We start from the raw sequence: 14,586 nt of genomic DNA on the forward strand, positions 1-14,586 counted from the left end.
ATCTTTGGGTTTTTCTGTTCTTCAGAAGCCCACACGACCTATAAAAAAAAAATACAAGAATGGTTAGTAAACCGTTAATAATAAAAAAATAAAATAAAATAAATACAAAATTCGTAAAAACAGTCTTACAAATCTTTGGGTTGTTCCATTTTTCGGAAGCTCACCTGACTTATAAAAAAAAAGAAAGAATAGTTAGTAAACTGAACCATTTGTAATAATAAAAAATAAAAACATTAAAGATTCGTACTCGTACTTACGAATCTTTGGGTTTTTGTTCTTCGAAAGTCCACCCAAACCTATAAAAAAAAAGAAAGAATGGTTAGTAAACCATTTGTAATAATCAAAAATAAAAAAATTAAAGATTCGTACTTACAAATCTTTGGGTTTTCATTCTTTGGAAGCCCACCCAAACCTATAAAAAAAAGAAAGAATGGTTAGTAAACCATTTGTAATAATCAAAAATAAAAAAAATTAAAGATTCATACTCGTACTTATGAATCTTTGGGTTTTTGTTCTTCAGAAGCCCACCTGAACCTATAAAAAAAAGAAAGAATGGTTAGTAAACCATTCGTAATAATCAAACATAAAAAAAAATTAAAGATTCGTACTTATGAATCTTTGGGTTTTCGTTTTTTGGAAGCCTGCCCAAACCTAAAAAAAAGAAAGAATGATTATTAGTAACCATTCATTAATATTAAAAAAAAATTGAAGAAAAATAAACCAAGATTCGTACTTACAAATCTTGGTTTTTCTTTTCCGAAGGTCGGAAGCCCACTCCACTCGATCCTAAAAAAAAAGAAAGAATGGTTATTAGTAACCATTTGTAAAAAAAACCAAAAAAAGAAAACCAAGATTTGTACTTGTACTTACGAATCTTGGTTTTCCGTTCATCAGAAGTTCACCTGAACCTATAAAAAAAAGAAAGGAACGGTTAGTAAACCGTCCATAATAATAAAAAAGAAAAAAAAATTTAAGATTCATAATATAATACTACTTACGAATCTTAAAAGTACGTCCTTCAGAAGTCCATCCCTTTTACTTTCATTTTTCATTTTACTCTTCACTTTCGTTTTACTTTTCCCTTTCGTTTTACTTTTCCCTTTCGTTTTACTTTTCCCTTTCATTTTACCTTTCCCTTTCATTTTACCTTTCCCTTTCATTTTTCCCTTTCTTTTTCGTTTTACTCGTCCCTTCAGTTTCGTTTTACCTTTTGTTTTCCCCTTTCTTTTTTGTTTTCCTTTTCCTTTTCATTTTTATCCTATCCCTTTTGTTTTACCCTTTTCCTTTCATTTTACCCTTCCCCTTCAGTTTCGTTTTACCCTTTCGTTTTCACTTTCTCTTTCATTTTCTCTTGCCCATTCATTTTCCTGTGAAACCTATATGGAAAATATGAACAGTTAGTAAACCGTTCATAATATTAAAATAAAATAAAAAAAACTGACTTCCCCTCCCATTTACCTTATTATCCCTGGTGCGTAGTTTCAACCGGCATTCTAGGAAGGGAAAGATGAAGTCACGCACGCACTAAAATTTTAAAAAAAATAATAAAAAAAAAATTTTTTTTTTTCCTGCGCCTATAGAGCCAAAGGACGAGGAAAAGAAGGAATAAAAGGTTTTTTTTTTTTTTTTGGTAACCGTATTTAGTCATTTTATTAGTAAATATAACGCATCATAATACATAATAATCATAACATTAATACATTGAAATTCAAAGTTTTTCAACGATGAACCCTCCATACCAAAGCCATGGGTTATCTAACCATGGCGCGGATAAGCGTAACCAAAGATTTTCTAAACTACTAATACTAAAAAAAAAAAAACAACTATGTATTGAATCAAAATTTCTATCTGTTTGTTAGAGCTATTGTTAAAATATATACGACCAAGTATATTGATGTGTCGTCTACTAACAACGGCAAATTTATACATTTTACTAAATTGGTATGATGCTAAGCTAATCTATTCTAAAAATTCTGGAACTACTAAACTAATATGTTACCTTTTCTTTATAGTTTTTTGCTATTTTTGCTGTATTTAAATCTTTTAATATGTTTTTGCTGTTTTCTATATTTTTATTTGTTAAGTTTGTTTGGATTATGAAACTTCCTTCATGGCTACCATTGATTATGCCTTCTTGATGGTGCGGAATGTCTATATGAAAAGTCTTGTTGTTCCCACTCCCTACGAAAACCATATTGTCTTGGGGCGTAGCTCTTGTAGAAATATCGTCTGTTACCTTCTTGTAATTCGCCATTATCATCGATGTAGTCGTTTTCTTTCTTGATCCATAATCCCCTTCCGATATCAGATGTCTCTATGGATTTATTAATTGCCGACATCAAATCTGATTGTTTGTTAAAATACAAAATAATAAATCTTTTCCCTTTGACTCTGATAATTTTTCCAAAGAAAGCGTGAAACGCTTTCACCATTTCTTTTATAACCGAAATATCGTCGTCCTATACATCATCTTCCAGTCTTTTAAGCACTTGCCAACGAAACTTCTCTTTAAATTTACTGTATGGTAAATGCGAATCGAACATTCTAATGAAGTAAGTTCTGTCATTATTTCTTGTTAATGACACGTTAACGCCGCCCTCTGTGTATATCTTTTCGTAAGCCTTGCTGAAGCGCAGCATCGTTCTAACGGTCTTATACTTATGACATCGTTTAAAATTAATGAATTCAACTACTCCCACATTTGCATTTAGCAATCCTAAAATTTCCTCGTCACTCCAATACGCAGGTATGTCGTAAAAAGTAATGTCATGTGACTTGTCAGCAAAATGTTTTTCCAAATAATCTTTATCTTTATCTCCTTTATCGATCACCAAATCGGTGATCATTCCAGTTTTAGCAATTGCTTGCGCCCTTTTTCTTTTTTTATTTGTAGGGCGTTTTTTCTTTTTCTGCGTCTTTTTATCTATTTCCATATCTGTCGCTTGACTCGTTGGCTGTTCCTCTTTTTTTTCTTTTATTTTTTCCCATAAACTATTGTTCGTCTCATTTTTCTCTAATATTATTCGTTCTTTTGCTATGACATCTGCTTCTAAATTTCTAATTTTATTTTCTAGATCTTGTATGATGACTAATCCGTTTATCAAAGCACTATCTGCACTATTTTCCACTTTTTTTTCCAAATCCTCAAATTTTTTTTGTAGGTCTGAATACCGTGTTTCTATTCGTTTAAGTGATACCGCCGCAGTATACTCACGGCGAAGAAGAAATTCTACAACACTATCAACATGTACTCCTGCAAATTTTATTAGGAATAAAGATAAAAAATAATACACCGCTGGTACTTTCGTCTCCGGTTTGTTGAGGCGTATAGGTATCTTTCCCGGTTTAGAAACAGAAGTACTTTTTATTATCATTGTTTCCAAGTCTATATATTCTTCAATTTTTTTACACTTCACGACTTCTACTAAAAATCTATCAAAAATATCGTAAAACGGGTTGAAAAAAGCTTTCATACATGTCTTCTTGTTGTTGATAACCCACGTCGAGACCTCTTCTTCGTTTTCTATTATTGTCGTATCCATATTATCCATATTATCCATATTGTATTTTATTTTTTTTAAAAAATTGGTTTAAGAGATCGTTGGAAAGCGTCCTATCGGAATAAAAGTTTAAAAAAGAATGCATGATTCTTTTTTAAACTTTTGATATGCGTAATGCGACTAACGTGTGACGTGACCATGGTTGGTTATTCGACCAATGTCTAATCGTAGATCATTGCTAATTGAGGTCGAATTTTTGATTTTAGTCGAATATAGGCCGAATTTTACTAAGGCCGAATATTCCTTTTTCGACTAGTGTTTCTCAAAGGAGTTTTTGAAAAAGAGTGCGTATTAAATATTAAAAATGTGATTTTTTTTTTTTTGATGTTTATACTTTATATTTGTTATCTGATGGTGTTTAACTTCTTTTTTTTTATCATCTTTTTTTAGGTTTATCTTCTCTCTGTCAAGGTACTGGACATTTTGGAAAATTTGAAATACATAAACATGAGTGTATAAATAACAACTTAATAGAATTTCTTTCTAGTATCTCTTCCTTAAAACTTTTATTATTTCATAAATAATCAATCTTGTTTCTTATAATCCCATTTATCTATCCATCTAACAAAATTGCTTCATAAAAATAGCAAACCAATTTTTAATATAGCAAAAAAAGATATTTATTAACATCATTACATAATTACATGGAAAAAAGTTTTTTGCGACTTCGGGCAAAATTCCGTGAAGGCCGATCACCGTCCTGCTCAGTCACTGTGCTCACTGTAATCAACAATTGAATTTTCCTAATTTTCTTTGTTATATACTACTTTGCAGAAACCTTTGGTTTTTACAAAATATGTTGGCGATATTTTTAAAATATACCAGACATATGATATTCCTATTTATGTTATCTCTGTTTTAACTATATGCTGACAATATGTTGAACATATAATATAAAAATCTTATTTTTATATAGTAACTATATGTTAGAGACATGGTAAAATATTATTTTGAATGTTAAATTTATATGGTTATTATATGCCAAATATGTGTCAGAGATATGATAAAAATATTATTTGAAATATTAATTTTATATAGCCATCATATGGTAAATATGTATCAATAATATAATAGAAATTCAATTTTATATAACAATCATATATTGAAAATATATCGAAGACAGAGTAATAATAATAAAATAATATAATAGCCATGTTTCAAAAATAATAAAATAATATAATGATTGTATGATAAAAATTTCGATTTAAATTAAAATTTCCTCCAATAAATTCATCTACGACTTGATTTTTGAAAGAATTTCTCTAGTGTAATATAATAACATAATGTTAGCAATATAGTTGTCTAGCTGATTAAACTGCAGTATAATAAAAACTATTTAAAACATAACTTCAATTAGCCTCATCATGCTTGGTGCTACATGTACTTTTATATTCGTGAATAAAGTGAATTTGAGACATGTGATCAATAAAATTGATTGGAAAGATTCAAAACTAACGTGATTCTTCCAGCTTCTGAATATTATAAAGTGGACATCTTGATATAAAATCAACATAGTTCGTCACCTGAAATTAAATAAAAAATAGTGTAAAATTTGACCATTGTTTGCTTTATTATGTTAAATAATAAATTCAATTTTAGCATATGCGACACCTTTAGATTTTTCATTTAGATCTACAATATTGCCAATATGAAATTTCAATCGTACAGGTTCTTGATTGTCTTTAATAACCATGTATGAAATTGAACTATAAAATTCTCTGTTTTTGTTCAATATTGCTGCACTTTAATTTAAATAATCTGCATAAGCTCTATAGAGATTTTGATAAAATGGATGATTATCAGCCAACTTTTTTGATACGTCTTTACACTTAACTTTTTTGGCACTCCATTGATCTTTAATAGCCACCTCTATTTCCAGAAAGAATCGGCAAAACCTAAAAGAGAAAAACCAAAGAATAAACTGTTAAGTTGTTAAAATAAAATTATTAAGAAAAAAAATTAAAATTACTTATCAAAATTTCATATCCAAAGATTTGAGAGAACGCCTTAAAAAACATAAAATGTACTGTTAGAAACCATTTGTTAAAAGGCGAAAAAAATTTTGAAAAGTGAAAACATATACTTACCAAAATCCAATATCTTAAGAAATCCGAAAAACTGTCTAAAAAAAAAAAGAAATGTATTAGAAACTGTTCGTTGAAAGATGGAAGAGTTAAATAAAAAAATAGTCAAAAACTTACCAGAATGTAACCTCTAAAAAAACCTGATAGAACCATCTAAAAAAAGAGAAAAAATGAACAGTTAGTAACTATTTATTATTAAACTAAAAAAGAAAAAAATAAAAATTTTACTTGCCGAATTTTCACATCCAAAGAGACTCAAAGAATTACCTAAAAAAAAGAACTAAACTGTTAATAATAGTTCGTTAAAATATTAAAAAAAAAGAATGAAAAATATATTTACCGAAATCTGGTTTCTTAAAAAATAAGTTTTGCAAAAATTGCGAAACTTTCTATATTCAGAAAAAAAATGGAACCTACAAAAAAATGAGAAAAGTTAGTAACTTTTCTCAAAAAAAAAGTAAAAATTTGTTCATAAAACTTACTATATCAAAATCGAACCCAAAAAGGAAAAAGCTTATTTTTAGTTTAAATAAATAACTGCGGCTGTGGCTGCGGTTATATTAATATTGTATCACATGATTCATGTGATATATAATTTTATATAAAATAGTATAAATAGGAGGCTTCCCCGAAATAAAATTTTTTTTTTTTATATTTTTAATGATATTTATATATGTGCTCATATATATACACACATATATATATCTAATACAAATAATATAAATAATGATATGTATTCGTCAGAGAATACATTATCAGTTATACTAAATATAATATCAAGTCTATTAAGAAGCTTAATAACGTTGCCTTGAGACTTTCATTAGATTAGAATGAATAAACCATATACTTTAATTAATTAACTCATTTTATTCTTTATGAACTCTGTATAATATTATATATTTAATGCATTTTAAATGTTTATTTTACATATTCTTTACAATTATATCTTATACACTTTTAGATTGAAACAATTATATTTTATTATTCTTTAAATCATTTCATCTCTTTTTTAAAAAAAGTATTTAAAGCTAATCTTTGACGAGATTAGACAGGAACCACTAGAGTAAGAAGCTTAAAATTTTTGGATTTCCGATGAATATTTGCTCTTTAGAAGGATCTAGACGCGTAAAATTTGGTTGATAATTGATATATTGATGATCGTATGGCTGTAATTTTTCCGGGATTGTCTGTACAAGTCTGAAGTGTGAACTGTTATCTCAATTGATACCATGTGATTATAAACAAAATGAAAGTATTTTATTTTTTTTTTATTTTAATTTGATGAATGTTTACTAATTGCTCATTTAATTTTTTTCTTTTTAGGGATTCTTTGAATTACCTTAACTATACTTATACTTTTTATTAGTGGTGCAAACAGTCTGGGTTTATTAGTATAACAGATTTGAGGTTAAAGGTCATAAGCTATCCCACCAGCTGGCAAAGTGTATGAAATTTCTTTAATTCACAAAGAAAGCCTTGCTAAAGTCATCTTTAGTGTAGGTCTAGTAATACATTGCCTTAATTGAGCGTGGCTACGAAGTTTATGATTCTTAAGTAAGCTCCAACTATATATATATATCAAAATATCTTATGTTTAATTACACAATTTATTGACTACCATTTAAATTTAACATGTGTATAAAAGTCACAATTTGTTATTATACATTTTTGCTATATATAAATAAATTAACAACTATTACTTTTTAACATTAGGTAAATTTGAACACAATTTTATTTCAGATAATATTTTCGTTAATGGATTAATAAAAAAAATTGTTATATTTACATTCTTATTGCCGAGTTGAAGTGAAAGGACAAAAAGGATAAAATCTATAATTTAAATTTTTTTTTTTAAAAAAAAATAATTGTATTATTTAAAATTAAAAAAAATTAAGGTTTCATACTGTCTTCATATAGCCAATATAGGACAGCCGAGACGAAAAAAAATGCCACTAGCGATCGACCTTATAGTCATATGATAGTCACATGCTAGAAGCGTTGTTATTCATATATCAACAACATATTCAAAATATATTATTCGTATTTTTACTTCAAATTGGTTTTTCTATTCAAAATATGTTATTCATATAACAACAACATATTTGAAATATATTAACAATGTATTCAAAATATTCACTATATCATTAGTTTGAGTACATATTTTAACATACTTTGAAAATATTGTAAAATTATTTTATTCATATTAAAAAATTATTTACTACATTAGTTTAAATTTCAACATATATTAAAAATATTATAACATTATTTTATTAATATTACAAACATATTACGTATATTAAAATACGTAGAACATATATATACCATCTGTTAGTAACATGTAGTGATTATGTCTAACATATTTTGTGAAAATCAGAGGTTTCTGCAAAGTATAATATCCTCAACCCCGTAGTCAACATCATTCTAGTTGAAAGTTCTAGAAAAAAAAAAATTCAATATTACTATTATTACTGTATATGTTATATGTAATGTGACCAAATTTATCTATCAAGTGCGATAATTTTCAAAACCTGCGTAACGTTTGGGACAATTTATGAAACCAAATGTTGATCATAAAAGAATATGTTTCACTGTAAAAAAGAAAATGGAAAGAGAATTCTATTTTTTGTAATTATTTTCTTTATTGTTTCCACATTAAATCGTAACGCAAAAGACAATTGTAACAAAGTAATAACCGACTTGAATTCATTATGAGTTTGAAAGAAAAAGCCTTATCCTTTTTTATTTATTTATTTATTTATTTTTTTAATAAAAAAGAAAAATTTGACCTCGTTTAATTAATATCTCGATTTTTTTTAAAAAATGTCTACACTATCAAATTCATTAATTAAAAATTATACAAATATTGTTGATACTGATGCATTATCTGATATAGAGATATTAGTTGGTAAAATTCCAAATACCGAAATTTTTCGTTTACATTCTTTCATATTAAAAGTTTGTTCTCCTTATTTTCGTAATTTATTATCAAATGAACAACAGATAAAAATTGAGAATAATATTATTAGAATTAATATACCAAATATTTCCGTAAAAATATTTAAAATTATTATAAAGTACGTATATACATTATAATAAATAACTTTTTCATAAATAAGAATATAAGTTTATAGAAAGCAGCCCATTAAATACTTTTTATTATCTTTTTTTATTATCTTTTTTTTTTGAAAAAAAAAAATTTATAATAATGTTAATTAATTTCATAATTTTATTCTTAATTTTTTAGGTATATATACGTTAATAATTTTAAACCTGAAAAATATGATTTTAAAACAAATGCCGAACTTTTAATTGCAGCTGATGAATTGAGTCTTAATAATTTATCCAATTTTATTGAAAATTATTTATTAAAGAAAGAAGAATTATTGAAACAAAACTTTGTTTTCGTTTTACAAGATATTACAAATGAGTTAAACCGATTTGTAAGATTATCATATTTTTGTAATGAATCTTTTCGAAATGATCCCTTAATAATTTTTAAAGCAAAAGATTTCACTTTAATTAAACAAGAAGTACTTATTCGATATCTTGATATTATTCAACATTGTGCAAGACCAATTGATATTTGGGATAAAATTATAGAATGGACCAACGCACAATCTAATGGAATATCATCAAATATTACAAAATTAATAATTCAACCATTTATTTCATTCATTAATTTTAAAGAAATAAGTCGTTTAGATTTTTATTTAAAAGTCAGATCATTTGAGAATATTTTTGATGATAAATTATATATTGAAATATTAGAACATTATAGTTTTAATGATTTTCAAATAGTAAATCATATAGATTCTCAAATTATTAATTTAAAAGAAGCTTCGTTTATCGCTAATAGAATAAGAATTACGAAAAGACAAAGACGAGAAGTTATTTATAATTTTAATTTACTTGTACGTGGAAGTAGAGATGGATTTAGCGAAAAAATATTTCATGAATATTGTGATGATAAAGGACCTACAATTACTATCATTCACGTTAAAAATTCTAATGAGATTCTTGGAGGATTTAATCCATTTAATTGGGAATCTTGGAAATCCAATAAAGGATTTATTGAAACTAAAGAAAGTTTTATTTTTTCTTTAGATAGAAATAATTTAGAAAATTCTATTTTTAGTAAGGTTGTTGATAATAAAAATGCAATATATAATAGTCCAGATTATGGTCCATGTTTTGGAGGTGAAAAATCAGATATCGAATTATTTCGTAGAGAAAAATATGGTCGATGTGTTATGACAAGTTACGAAAAAGAAATTAGACAAGATGAAAAGTTTTTTGAAGTAGATGAATATGAAGTATTTCAAGTCAGTAAAATAATTTAAAAATAAAAAATATTTCACCTAAATTGTAATAATTATCGAATATAATTAAGTCGGGCCAATAAGCATAGTGCTGGCCAGAATTAATTTTGTCGGCTGGCACTATCTTTTGTATTCACGTGATCACGATTTAGAGCTACACGAGTCTAAATCTCTGATTGATACTAAAATTGTCAATACTATACCAAGTATGATAATAATAAATTTCCTCATTTAAACTACATTAGATCTAACAATAATATTAAACAAAGAATAAAAATAACAATGTTTAGTAGTTCTGAAACGCATCACAAAAATGTTGATCATAAACTCAAGGTAGCACGAGTTCATTGACAAATGTTGTCGGTTTCACCAAAAAGGTGATTTATTGTTTTCATTTTAGGTTATGCATAACGAAATGACTCCGAGAAAAAAAGTAATTTATATTGCGGTTTATTTTTTTATTCTACTAGTATCTTTTTTTTTTAAAAAAAAAAGAAAGAAAATGGTAAAGGAAATGGAATCATATAGATCTTTTGACATGACATGTTTATTATCTAAAGAATATATCGAAATTTTCGAAACTGGTGAATTCTTCGATACAGAAATATTGGTTGGCGAAAATTCGAACACTAAAACTTTTCGTTTACATTCTTTGATATTAAAAGTTCGTTCCCCTTATTTTCGTATTGCGCTTTCAAATAATTGGAAAAAAGTTGAAAATAATATAATTAAATTTAAAAAGCCAAATATTTCCGTAAAAGTATTCGAAATACTTATCAAGTAAGTATTTAACATTTATGGTTTCATATACAACTACGTTATCTCATTTATGGTTTCAATATATATATATATATATTATACAACTACGTTATCTCATTTATGATATAAAATCTAACTACGTTATCTACGTTATCTACGTTATTTTATCCTTAATTTTAGGTATATGTATAGCGGTAAACTCGATCTTGAAAATGATGTAAAGACAAATATCGCAATTTTAATCGCAGCTGATGAATTATGTCTTAATGAATTATGCATTTATATTGAAGAATATCTACTTGAGAACGAAGAGTTATTAAAACAAAATCTTATTCTTATACAAGATATTACAAGCAAGTTCACTCAGTTTAAAAAATTGACACAATTTTATAACAAACAAGATGATTCCTTAATTTTTCAAGCGAATGATTTCACTTCAATTAAACAAGAAGTTCTTCTTGATATTATTTCTAAACAACATAAACTCGGTTTAAAACCCGTTGAATTTTGGGATAAAATTAAAGATTGGGCAATAGTACAATCTAGTGGGTTGACATCAGATACTACAAAAAAGTCTGATATTAATATAAAATTATTTAAAACCTTAATTCAACCATTTATTTCATTTATTAATTTTAAAAAGATAAGTAAGATAGAATTTTTTCGAAAAGTTAAACCATACAAATATGCATTTGATGATAAATTTTATATTGAAATAATGGAATATTATTGTTTTGATAATATTCAATTAGTTAATTATATAGATTCTCAAATGATTAATTTAAAAGAAGCATCATTTATTGCTAATTGGATAAGTATTATGAAACAACAAAAAAATGATATTACTTATGATTTTAATTTACTTGTACGTGGTAGTAGAGATGGATTTAGTGAAAAAACATTTCATGAATTTTGTGATAATAAAGGACCTACAATTACTATTGTTCGTGTTAAAAATTCTAATGAAATACTTGGAGGATTTAACCCATGTAATTGGATATCTGAAATTGGTTATAATAGTGTTGAAGAAAGTTTTATATTTTCTTTAGATAGAAATAATTTAGAAAAGTCCATTTTTAGTAAAGTTATTGATAATGAAAATGCGATTTATAATAGTGCAAAGTATGGTCCATGTTTTGGGGGTGGTGGAATTTCTTCAGATTTTGAATTATTTTATAAGGAAAAACAAGGTCAATGTATTAAAGAAAGTTATGAAAAAGCAATTAGACAAGATGAAGAATATTTTAAAGTTGATGATTATGAAGTATTTCAAGTTATTATTTATAGTTCTTAATATTTATACGTTAAAATTAATTTTTATAATAAGTTCGTCTCGTGTTTTAATTAATATATAGAATTTTTAATTTAAGCTTTTATAAATAAATAAAAAAATCAATTCATTTATTTAATTTGATGAACAATTTTATCTTTTTAAAGAAAAGAGGTTTTCACAAACAATTATTTATATTGGGCTGATTTACGACAATTATTTTATAAAGATAATGTTATCATTTTGGGCTACTCTAGCAATACATCCAATACCGTGTAGATCCTTCCTTTTTTGGATAATTCCAGGCGGCATTATGTAGGTTTTGCCCTGAAGAGACGTTAGAGACGCGTAGAGCTAATGGTAAATGGTGCCGCCTGCTGATTTCTATAATTACCTAATCTATTGTCACACTTGCGTAATTGATGAAACAGTAGCAGATTGGCCATAATAATTTTAATGCGACTTTTTTAACTGTAGTCCCTATATGTAAAGCATATGAAACATCCTTATTGAAGATAATAACGGAATGAAAAAGGGTACGTTATACTTTATTTGTTCTAAAAATAAATACTATATATTATTATGTCCCAATTTATCAATTCAAGACATCCTTTAACATAAATGATTGACAAAGAATTTAAAAATGTCGCGTATTACAAATGTCGATCGCATTAATTGTTTGGTTTCACCCAAATAAGAAGAATTTTTGTTTCTATTTTAAGCTAATAAAAAGATTTTCGTAAAAGACAATATTTTTGCGTTTATTAAATATATATTATAAATTTATGGTTTATTATTTCATTTTTCTCTATTAAATTTTTTTGTTAAAGAAAAATGGTATCATTTCAATTTAATGATACTACTATGTATACAGAAAATATAGAAATATCAAATTTATTATTTAAAAAATACACAAAAATTCTTGAAACTGGTGAATTATTCGATACAGAAATATTGGTTGGAGAAAGGCCAAATAATAAAATTTTTCGATTACATTCTTTTGTATTAAAAGTTGGTTCACCATATTTTCGTACTGCATTTTCAAAAAATTGGAAAAAAGTTGAAAATAATATTATTAAATTTGAAAAACCAAATATTTCAGTAGAAGTATTCGACATTCTTATCAAGTATGTTTTATTAATTTTATTATTATTAATAAATATTTTATAAATATTTTTCATTTACTAAACTTTACCTTTAATTTTCAGGTATATATATGGTTATAAACTTGAACTTAAAAATTATAATTTTAATACAAATGTTGACCTTTTAATTGCGGCTGACGAATTGTGCCTTAATAATTTATGTATTTTGATTGAAGAATATCTTCTTGGAAATAAAATTTTATTAAAACAAAATTTTATTCTCATTCATGATACAACAACCAAACGTCCTCATTTTGAAAAATTATCTAAATTTTGTGCTTTTACTTTAACGCATGATCCTTCGATAATTTTTAAAGCAATTGATTTCACTAAAATCAAAAGAGAATTTCTTCTTAATATAATAACTAAAAACAATCATTTATTTAATCCTATTGAAATTTGGGATAAAGTTATGGAATGGGCTATTGCACAACTATCCGAACCATCCGTTGTAAGAAAAACATCATTAAAAACCTTAACTCATCCATTTATCCCATTCATTGATTTTAAAGAGATAAATCGTAAAGATTTTTATCAAAAAGTCAGACCGTTCAAGTATATTTTTGATGATAAATTTTATATTAGATTAATTGACCATTATGCCTTTAATGATATTTATATAGAGATTTGACTCACTTACGTTGTCCATGAGCGTCTGGTCTAACTTTAACCTGGGGACAATGAGATAATGAGATAATGCCCGTCCGACAACCTAAACCTCAATTTCAATCTATCCCGAACCCAATCCCCATATTATGTATTTATCTTCACTTCTACGCTCTTAGACAACGTTTCACTAGTAATTATAAATTGCAGTCTCTCGAGTCAAAATTCGAGCCAAAAGTTAAAGTGCAGGTCAAAATACCTTCCGTAATTTTACCCGGTTTAGAAGAAGTGTAGTGCTTACTGAAATTACACATAGTATCAGCTGGTACTGATAATATACGTAATATACGATCGCGATTCGTGTTGAAGTTTTAATGAAGATTGAATTTAATTGACTATAGTTTAGATAGTAAAAATGGATTGATTACAAAGATTATCAGTTATTGCAAAGTATATCAATAATTTCAATAAAAAAAAGTCATTTTTTTCTTATATAACATATTTTTATTAAGATTTCGTAAAGTTGTCATAATAATTTGATTTCCTTATAATCCTTTATAATTTTTATATTTGTGACTGTAATTTTAAAAAATTCTTAAAGCTAAAAAATTTATTGTAGAAAGAATGAAATAATAAATATAAATGCAAAATTTTGACTTAATAATTTTCTTTATCATAAACTGATTAATATTAGTTGTTATAATAATTTGATTTCTTTATAATTCTTTATAGTTTTTATATTTGTGACATTAATTTTAAAAAAATTCTTAAATCTTAAAAATTTCTTGACAGAAAGAATGATAAACTGATTAATATGTTAAAATTTGAAATAATATAAATACT

General features: G+C 25.9%; 7 protein-coding genes across 7 annotated transcripts; 3 read left to right on the forward strand and 4 right to left on the reverse strand.

The window, feature by feature from the left end:
- Nucleotides 1-2,114: 2,114 nt before the first annotated feature.
- Nucleotides 2,115-2,432, reverse strand: OCT59_019994 (uncharacterized protein; the record flags this gene model as incomplete). The annotated part of the gene is made up of 1 exon (XM_066143891.1): nucleotides 2,115-2,432. One exon carries the CDS (start codon nucleotides 2,430-2,432, stop codon nucleotides 2,115-2,117), a length of 318 nt encoding a protein of 105 aa, XP_066005596.1.
- Nucleotides 2,433-2,459: 27 nt separating this feature from the next.
- On the reverse strand, nucleotides 2,460-3,560 carry OCT59_019995 (uncharacterized protein; the record flags this gene model as incomplete). Its single annotated transcript, XM_025326204.2, has 1 exon — nucleotides 2,460-3,560. The coding sequence occupies one exon, from the start codon at nucleotides 3,558-3,560 to the stop codon at nucleotides 2,460-2,462; it is 1,101 nt and encodes a 366-aa protein (XP_025177318.2).
- Nucleotides 3,561-4,331: 771 nt separating this feature from the next.
- Nucleotides 4,332-5,253, reverse strand: OCT59_019996 (uncharacterized protein; the record flags this gene model as incomplete). Its single annotated transcript, XM_066143893.1, has 4 exons — nucleotides 4,332-4,822; nucleotides 4,909-4,943; nucleotides 5,072-5,083; nucleotides 5,172-5,253. The coding sequence occupies 4 exons, from the start codon at nucleotides 5,251-5,253 to the stop codon at nucleotides 4,718-4,720; spliced, it is 234 nt and encodes a 77-aa protein (XP_066005597.1). The 3' UTR covers nucleotides 4,332-4,717.
- A 176-nt stretch (nucleotides 5,254-5,429) lies between these two features.
- On the reverse strand, nucleotides 5,430-6,228 carry OCT59_019997 (uncharacterized protein; the record flags this gene model as incomplete). Its single annotated transcript, XM_066143894.1, has 7 exons — nucleotides 5,430-5,455; nucleotides 5,530-5,566; nucleotides 5,648-5,682; nucleotides 5,785-5,797; nucleotides 5,877-5,911; nucleotides 5,985-6,033; nucleotides 6,220-6,228. 7 exons carry the CDS (start codon nucleotides 6,226-6,228, stop codon nucleotides 5,430-5,432), a joined length of 204 nt encoding a protein of 67 aa, XP_066005598.1.
- Nucleotides 6,229-8,464: 2,236 nt separating this feature from the next.
- Nucleotides 8,465-9,984, forward strand: OCT59_019998 (uncharacterized protein; the record flags this gene model as incomplete). Its single annotated transcript, XM_025326205.1, has 2 exons — nucleotides 8,465-8,718; nucleotides 8,889-9,984. The coding sequence occupies 2 exons, from the start codon at nucleotides 8,465-8,467 to the stop codon at nucleotides 9,982-9,984; spliced, it is 1,350 nt and encodes a 449-aa protein (XP_025177319.1).
- A 481-nt stretch (nucleotides 9,985-10,465) lies between these two features.
- On the forward strand, nucleotides 10,466-12,016 carry OCT59_019999 (uncharacterized protein; the record flags this gene model as incomplete). Its single annotated transcript, XM_066143895.1, has 3 exons — nucleotides 10,466-10,743; nucleotides 10,903-11,537; nucleotides 11,772-12,016. 3 exons carry the CDS (start codon nucleotides 10,466-10,468, stop codon nucleotides 12,014-12,016), a joined length of 1,158 nt encoding a protein of 385 aa, XP_066005599.1.
- Nucleotides 12,017-12,826: 810 nt separating this feature from the next.
- Nucleotides 12,827-13,768, forward strand: OCT59_020000 (uncharacterized protein; the record flags this gene model as incomplete). Its single annotated transcript, XM_025310901.1, has 2 exons — nucleotides 12,827-13,119; nucleotides 13,201-13,768. The coding sequence occupies 2 exons, from the start codon at nucleotides 12,827-12,829 to the stop codon at nucleotides 13,766-13,768; spliced, it is 861 nt and encodes a 286-aa protein (XP_025177321.1).
- Between the last annotated feature and the right edge of the window lie 818 nt (nucleotides 13,769-14,586).

Source organism: Rhizophagus irregularis, chromosome 29, assembly GCF_026210795.1.
Source record: "Rhizophagus irregularis chromosome 29, complete sequence".
Taxonomy (NCBI): Eukaryota; Fungi; Glomeromycota; class Glomeromycetes; order Glomerales; family Glomeraceae; genus Rhizophagus; species Rhizophagus irregularis.